This window comes from Ochotona curzoniae, unplaced genomic scaffold (genome assembly GCF_017591425.1).
Source record: "Ochotona curzoniae isolate NIBS_2020 unplaced genomic scaffold, NIBS_Ocur_1.0 contig_1274, whole genome shotgun sequence".
Lineage (NCBI taxonomy): Eukaryota > Metazoa > Chordata > Mammalia > Lagomorpha > Ochotonidae > Ochotona > Ochotona curzoniae.
The window spans coordinates 3,288,155-3,297,065 of NW_024465023.1; the positions used below are offsets into that span (position 1 = coordinate 3,288,155).

General features: G+C 42.1%; 1 protein-coding gene across 1 annotated transcript in view; it reads left to right on the plus strand.

Annotated features, from left to right (window-relative positions):
- Positions 1 to 4,995, plus strand: part of PPEF1 (protein phosphatase with EF-hand domain 1) — an 89,717-nt gene extending 84,722 nt beyond the window's left edge. Inside the window, exons 14-16 of the mRNA XM_041002589.1 lie at positions 1,822 to 1,985; positions 3,272 to 3,356; positions 4,200 to 4,995. Of these exons, the coding sequence (XP_040858523.1) occupies positions 1,822 to 1,985; positions 3,272 to 3,356; positions 4,200 to 4,381 (431 nt within the window). The 3' untranslated portion in view covers positions 4,382 to 4,995. The remainder of the gene's footprint in view (positions 1 to 1,821; positions 1,986 to 3,271; positions 3,357 to 4,199) is intronic.
- Positions 4,996 to 8,911: the final 3,916 nt, after the last annotated feature.

Genomic DNA, 8,911 nt, shown 5'->3' on the forward strand with positions numbered 1-8,911 from the left:
GAAAAGATGTTTGTTTATTTTGGTGCAAAAACATTTTGAAATCTGTGCAATTTTCTGTGCAATTTTCTGATACACATTTTGCATGAACATTATAAAGCATCTTTGGATATTGTCATCAGCCCTCCATATCTGTGGGTTCTGTATCCTTGGATTTAACCAATCGTGAATTAAAAATACTTATGAAAAGACAATTGTCTCTGTACTAAATATTTAGAGACTTGTCAAGGGAGTCATTTTCCCTTGACAAAGAGTATAGTAACTTTTTACATAACTTTTGCATTGTATTATATGTTGTGAGTAGTCTAGAAATGATTTGAAGCACATGGGAGGATATGAAGCTACTTGCAAATACTGCAATGTTTCCTATAAGGGACTTGTGCAACCACAGATTTTGGTGGGTGAGAGGGAAAGTGGACCTGCTTCATGAAACCCATCTCCCACTGACTCACTGGTTACTGAGGCTATTAATATTCAAAGGCTTAAAAATCTTGAGACCCTTTGATTTTGCAGTTCCACTTCTAGGAATAATCCAAAGGAAATAATGGAATTCCTTCATGGCCATGAAACTGATGATATATGGGTTGGCATTGGTGTTGTTGTGCCGTGGCTTACACTGACACTTGGGAAACCTGCATCCTGTATCCCAGGGCCTGGAATGAAATTCTCAGCCTTCCTATCCAGCTCCCTGTGAATGCACATGGGGCAGTAGATGATGGTCCCTGCCACCTGGCTCTGATCTGACCTAGCCCTAGCTATAGCAGGCATTCAGAGAGTGAATCAGTGGATGGTTGGCACGTGCTCTCTCTCTCTCTCTCTGTTCTCTCTGCCTTTCAAATAAGTGAAATGAATAAATAAATGTTTTATAAAAATATGGTTTTGAAGGCCTGCGTTATTTAGTGCATTAAGCCACCACCTGTATCACCAGTATTCCGTATGGACACCAGTTTGAGTCTTGGCTGCTCCAGTTTTGATGCAACTCCCTGCTAATGTACCTAGGAAAACAGTGGAGGATGGCCCAAATTCCTGAGCCCCTATACCTGTATGGGAGACCTGGAAGAAACTCCTGGCTCCTGGTTTTGGTATGGTCCAGCCATGGCCATTGTGGCCATTTGGGGGAGTGAAACAGTAGATGGAAGACTTCTCTCTCTGTCTCTTTCTCTCTCTCTCTTCTCTTTGTAGCTCTACCTTTCAAATAAATAAATCTTTTTAAAAATATAATTTGAGGCAAAAGACAGAAAATGATTTTATAAATCTATGTTTATTATCCTAGATGTATGTTCATAAGTTACTGATAAAAAACAGGTTGAAGTAAATATATATGTGTGCATGTTTTCATATGTAATATCTATATAAAACATGCTCGAAATAGTGTATATTTTAAGAAAGAAAATAGACATGTATCACATGCTTAGATATATAGAAAACTAGAAGTAATATTGTTTTCTGTTTATTTCAAGTCACTTAAATGAGTACACTTAAATAATCAGAGAAAATAGATATTTATATTTTGAAAAAGTATATAAAATATTATGGTGCAAGGGGTATTAGCTGGGAAATGGCAGATGAAAAATACAGCCAAGTATTAAAAGCAAAAGCAAATCCTTTGTGCTTTGTATTAATTTATGTGCTCAAATCTTGCACAATAAGCATACCTTATATTGTTCATCAGAAAAGGGAAAAAAATATAGCTACTTAGTTCTCCCTTAGGGCAGTGGGGCCTGCTGGGATACCTTAGGCTGCCCACTGGCTCTGCCAAGGAGCTTATATTCTTTGAAAAATCAAATGATTAACAAACTATGTGGACTTATTTGTCATTATTAGGAAAAATTTCAACAACCCAGTGGGCTTTTTCTATGGAGAATGTTTTGGGACTGAATTTACCATGGCGATCCTTGAGTAACCATCTGGTAAAAACAGACAAAAATGGGGACATTGACTACATGTCAAGCTTCCAGGATATCCACATTGAAAAACCTGTTAAAGAGGTAAGTGAGATGTAGTCCCAGTTCAAACATTGCTGGGCAAAACACCCCTTGCCCAACATGTAAGAGTAACTGCATCGTTTGAAAAATGAGGAGTGGATCATTTAATGGACAGCGATTGTGGCCTTAGGAAAGGCTGGAGGGACTCCCCTTCATCTCTTTCCACCCTAGTACTTTGTGATCCAGTCAGGAAATTTGTGCAAACTAAGGACAAGCCAAAAGAATATAAGTGAAACCACCTCCAAATGGGATTCTTATTTTAAATACAGTCTAGCAAACATTCATTCTTCTCTATAAAACACCATTTAAATACTTACTGTTATCCTCTGTTAAATTTTGAATATAGACTTGCTTACATGATTCACAATGTGCCTTAACGATTTTTAAAATGCAAAATACTGGAACTGGCATTGTAGCCTGCAATACCAGCATCCCATATGAGCTTCGGTTTGTGTCCTAGCTGCTCCATTTCTGATCTACCTGCTGGCTAATGTGACAGAGAAAGCAGTAAAGGAAGCCCAAGTGCTTAGTATCCTGTACCAATGTGGAAGACTTGGATGGAATTCCAATCTCCTGGTTTGGGCTGGCTCAGCACTGACCATTGTGGCCTTTTGGGAAGTGAGCCAGTACATGGGAGATTCTCTCTATATATAGCTCTTTCAAATAAATATTTTTTTTTCAAAGTGCAAAAGCCTTTATTCAAAAGGGAGAGTTATTGGATCCCAGTACCTGTTAGTTAACACATCAGTAATTAATCCTATTGGAACGAGGAGGTCGGTGGCTGTTGGCAGGGGAGAGATGTGAGGAGCAGCGAGAAGGGAAGTGAGGATCTACACTGGAGACTAGAAGATTCCTGAGGAGCTTTGGACCTCACTCCTGAGGCAGCTGATTGCTGTGATGAAGTTCATAGGCGAGGACTTCAGGGATCTGAAATTCCAATCCTACTAGCCAGCTGTGGGACCCTTCATCTCCCTGCTGTCTAATCTAGAAAATGAAAGCAATGGTGCTTCCATTCCTATTCTCTGATTATGCAGTACTTAATGAAGTAATTTACTTAAAGCTCTCTGTGAATGTTGGTGGTTATCACTGACTGCTGCCTGAATTACCAACGTCTCCCCCCTCAACCCCCAGCAAATGTGTTTTATCTGATTAAAGAGGGTAGAACCTTCTCAAATGTCTATTTAAATCACATAATTTGAATTGGTGGTGATGTGCTGTATTATTACAATTGTTTAAATTGATTTATGTTATTCATCCTACGTTTAACATGACAAAAATCTTTGTTTTAGGCTCAATCCAATGTAATTGAAACTCTGTACCGATACAGATCCGAACTGCAAATCATATTTAATATCATTGACACTGATCATTCAGGTAAGTGAACTCTGGTCAGTCATAATAGAAAGCAGAGAGGTTGGTCTGTTTCTCTGAAATCCATTTTGCTTCTTCACCCATGCTTCATGAAATTCAATGGAAAAAACTTGGGTTTAATATTGCTATTATTTTAGTGTGATTGTAAACTCTGTATTGCTAACTATAGAGCCCTTACAGAGCCTTGAGTCAAACTGGAATGGCTCCTTCTGTAAATCACTGGCCCAGAAACAAAGAGAACTTGCTGATCTGTTGATCTTAGTTACTGTTGGCAATCAAAATCATTTCTAGAGGTCTGATGATTTGGGGAATTAGGGGCTATGAAGACTCAGTTTTTGTTTAGCTTTGATACACAATTACTTTCACGTGTAAAAAAAAAAAAAACTGTCACGGAATCCTCACTGGAGAGACCTTTAAACACCCAAAAATGAGTACTAACTACATGAATTCAATTGTTGACTGTATAGCAGGCTGTGCCATTGTTTGTAACCCTCTTACCAACTCCTGTTCCTCTCCCTTGTTTCTGATGTTTCTCTCCTTTTTGTCCTTCTTCCATGTCCCATACCCTTAGATTTTGAATGTCGTAATCCCCATGATCCATGATTCCCTCCCTATTTCTTCACTGCTCCCTCATTCTGGCTTTAGAATAATCTCAGGATACCCAAGCAATCAAAAGTGACATGTTGCTTCTCACATTTCTGGGCTCACTCCCCCATGCCTTCAGTGTCGTGATGCTCAGGCATGCTGGAGGGTGTCTAATTGGGACTGCTCCATCACTGTGCCTGCCTTACACCCCCACTTACTCTCAAAATGAACACTCAACAACCTTCTCCTGCATTTTTTTAGGCTTCATATCCATGGAAGAATTTCAGGCCATGTGGAATCTCTTTAGTTCTCACTATAATGTCCACATCGATGATTGCCAACTTAATGAGCTCGCCAACACCATGGACTTAAACAAGGATGGAAGCATTGATTTCAATGAATTTTTAAAGGCATTCTATGTAGTGCATAAACTTAAAGGTTAAAAACTTAGACATCCAATGTAGCTGAAATGTCCTGAGACATTCCCTTGGACTCCTAACAAACAGCTGGACCCAAACCCACAAAAACAGTGTTTTCCAAGACCCTACAGATTCATCGCCAACAGTAAGATAGTCCCCAATTCATGCCAAGCAGATGCACAATCCAGCTGGGTACTGGAAGTGCCTAGAAAGCTGTTATTTGTTAAGACCAGGTTAAACATCAGCTAATAGAAATCTGGTGTTAGCACCTACACAAAGCCGCTGAAAAACTGGGTTCAAGCCTAGAGTTTGTTGTGCACCACCTAACCAGGTAGCTATAGCAGTTTGAAAGAATACTGAAATCCATTAAGCATCAGGCAAAACAACTAAGAGCAACATCTGTGCATGAGCGTAAAAGAGATACATTCGACTGTCAAATGGAATAAACTGTTCCCACCCTCAAACTGTAATCTGTGGAGATTCTTTAAACTAGTAATCCTCAGTTGGCAGGCTATCAGCCTTCAAGGATAGGTGCCATGTCAGGTTCTTATGGGAAGCTGTGGAAACATTGTTTGGAAAAGCCTATTTTGTGGTCATGTCTGGTGGAATCATAGGGTGAATGCAGTTGAATTGAGCCCTACAATTCCCATGGTTTGGCACCTTCAGTGCTGAGCTGTGCCTTGGTTATACACTGTGTAATTCTGCTTGCATATATCAAACAAGAAATTTCTATTTAAGGGTAAGTATAGATTTCCATTTTTTTTCCTTTTAAGTTTAAGAAGCTTACAATCTACTAATAAGCTGGAATAGATATCCTATCAGCCTGCCTGTTACACTAAAAATAATGGATAAAATAGAACCCATTTAAAAAATTATAAATTGTTTTATGAATTTTTTATATTTAAAAAAGCATAATTAAAACTATAACAATCTTAAAATCAGACAGGATAGGCTTTAAGACCACAAAATATCATTAGGGATGTTAAAAGGAATAATTCACTAGAAAGATACAAATTATAAACTTATATACATCTAATAACAGAGCCTCAAATTCTATATTATAAAAATTGTTACAGGTTATCAGGCTAAATTGATAGATTTTTATATCTCTGTCATAACTGATCATGTAAATGAAAAATTAGTTTATAGAAGATTGGACAACACACTTAATCCACCTGATGGGGCATATATGTGTAGATAGGAGAGAAATTCAAAAGGGTCATGGAAAATGAAATTAAAATGTATTTTGGTACAAAAAAATTTAGGAATCCTTGCATATAAAGAAAATGTGTATTATAAAATCATGCATGGATTTAAAAAGCTTTTTTGTATGAAAATAGGCTTATCTTTTAATCCATTTTTTTCAACTTTGAAAAGTTTCCTCAATACATACATGTATTGTAAAGTTTCCTCAGTACATACATGTGTGTATGTATGTAAGGGTACATGTACATATACAGATATTTAATTTTAGAGAATGTGCATCCTTTCCAAGTACATACGGGACAGTTATAAAAATCGACCATGTATTAAACCACAAAACATATCTCAAATACTAATAAGAATCAATAGCAAACATATTCTCTGCTCTTAATACAACTAAACTAGAAACCAGGATTAAAAATATAACCCTATCAACAAATGAATTAAAAAGTTAGTGTAACTAGAGCCACCAGAAAATAGTAAGAAAAACAAACAATACTGTGAAGAATTTTATGGCAATAATTTTTAAAACTAGGAGAATGCACAATTGCCTAAGAGAAAATGTAATTTACTAAAGCTGAGTGACAAGAGACAGGGGAATCTGCAAGACATAACCATTAAAGAACATTATGGCTTCATAATGGGCCAATTTGGCTAGGCCGACCTACCTCTCAGAATTCATTTTCTTGTGTGTTTCTGGTTAGGGTGGGCCACAAGGGAGATTCCTAAGAGATCTGGAAGGGGAAAGGGAAGCCACGTGGTAACTCACACATGCTCTTGCTGATCTGATTTGCCTGTTGGAAGCAGAAGCAAGACCTCCATTTCTTCTCCCCACCCCACCCCTTCCGATCCTCTCTGTCAGCATCTCTGATTCCTGAGCTGTGAATAGAAGCTCTGACTTCTGCAGGACACATGGTCACCAAAGTCAGAGACCATAAGAAAGGCCACAGACCTTTGTTCATTCTTGTGAGGTGCCAGTTTGTGCCAGGGGTGGGGTTCATCTCAGCTGACCCCACAAATTTCCTAATGCTGACAGGTGCTTTTCCCTGCTCTCTTAGTCTCAAACTTTGTTGAAACGTATTTTGGATCATCTGTTTCGCCCTTTTCATTTTATGTCTATTTTAGTCAGTTCTTCAGGTTATACAACTACCACCCTAAGTATGTTTGAGAAGACTCTCATCATCACTGCACTAGGATACCTCATGTCCATTTGGAGTGAATCCCCTCACCTCTCCCCACCTTCCCACACCATCTACTTTCCAGCCAACTGTAGACCTACTTCCTTTAAAACAAACAAACAAACAAAAACATTTTTCCTTGTGCCTAGGCAAATGTTACACTGCTGAAAAAAATATCAGCCAATGGCTGGTGGGCATTCTGGGACTGGTTAATGCTAAATTTGTGTTATGTATACCAGTATGCCAGCATAGTTGCTTATTTTTTTCAGATTTTTTAAAAAAGATATGTGGAAAAGGCACAGAACTCCAGGCCTGGATATGCCACCCTTGGCCCAAGGCAGACAGTACTACAGATTGCCTGGGGAAAAAGGTCTGGGAACATATTGGAGTGTGAGTGGCTGAGGGCATGTATGATAGGAAAAGAATGACTTCTGGGGTCTTCCGTGGACTGGGCCACTGGCCACTGCAAGGGGGCTTAGAGGGAATGGCTTAGATAGGGAAAACTATAGGGCATATTTGGGTCAGGCCAAGAAACTGCCCATGTGGGATACCTGGGCCAGGCTAAATAGCGTAACCTACTGTCCACCAGTACATGCTAAAGCTGGGACTGGGGAGGGGGCATACCTTGCTGGACTAGGCAATGGCATCTTCCCAGAGCAGGAGGTGGGCCATGTCAGGCAGCACCCACAAGAACATGAAAGAACTGGATTTGGGGGCAGATTCTGTAGGGGACTTGTGGACTCACCTCTGTAGGACTGCAGCACCCATAGGTTTGCACAGGACAGTTGAGTTAGGATGGGCTGAGACGGGTTGGACTACAAAATTGACAAGAACTCATCTGACACTTGGGGGAACTGGAGCTGGGAGGAGGCCTGGCAGGACCAATTGCAGTACTGCCAGCATATGCAAAGGCTGGGACTGAGATCAGACCATGCCAAGCATGGCCACGGTATCCACCAGCATATATGAGATCCAGGGCTGGGAGCAAGCCTGGTAGGGAAACTTGGGGAACTTTCCTTCTAGACCACAACTCCCTCTGGGGAGCAAGAGAGCCTGGGCTTGGGGCAGGCTAGGCAAGGCAATGCTGCAGCACTCCTCAGTGTCTGTGTAGGCCAGGTTTGGGGACAGGCTGCCTGGGTCAGGCCATACACCCACTGGCACACATGAGAGCCAGGACAGGATGTGGGCCATGCCCAAGTGGGCTAAGCTGCAATACTCACCAGTGAGAGCTGAGAGTGTAGGAAGGCCGTGCCAGGCTGAGTCAAAGCACCTGCCAGCATGCACAAGTCCCCCATGGCTGGGAATGGGCCTGGTGGGGGAACTCTGGGGACCCTCCCACAGGTCTGTAGCTCCTATTGGTGAGTGCCAAGAGCCAGGGCTGTGGGCAGACCAGGCTGGGCAAGGCTGCAGTATCCATCAGCATGTGGGCTGGGTCTGGGAGCGGGTCAGACTAAGTTGGGCTTCAGCACTTGCTGGTGATTGCAAGAGCCAGAATGAGTATGAAACAGGCCAGGCTAGGCCTCAGCACCTGCCAGTTCACATGAGAACCCGGTCTGGGGGTGGGCCAAGCTGGAATAGACTGTAGTATCCAATGGTGAGAGCCAGAATAGGTGAAGGCCAGTCACTCTAGACTGCAGTACCCACTGTCCAGTACTGGGGACTGGACATGTCAATCAGAGCAATAGCACCCACCTACACATGTGAGATCCAGGGCTGGGCATGGTAGGGCAACTTGGGACTCCCTTGCTGGGCTATAGCTCCCACTGGTAAGTGCAAGAGCTGGGCTGGCAGCAGGCCAGACCAAGCTAGGCTATATCACCTGGTGGCATATGTGTGAGGCAGGACTAGGGTAGGCCAGACAGTATCAGTCCACAGCACACACTGGCACAAGTGAGAGCCAGGATAGGGGTGCAGACCAGGCCAGTTTGGACTGCAATATTTGCCAGTTCACATGAGGGCTGGGGATAGGAGTGGGCAGGCTGGGCTGGGCTGCTGTACCCGCTGGCAAGAGCTGGACTGGGGGCAGCCTGGGCTGAGCCTGGCTGCATCACCTGCTGGCAAATGCCAAGATGGGGGTGGGTGTCAGGCCGTCTCAGACTGGGCCTCAGCACCCACTAGCACACACAAGACGCAGGACTGGGAGCAGGCCTAGTAGGAGATCCTCAAAGACTCC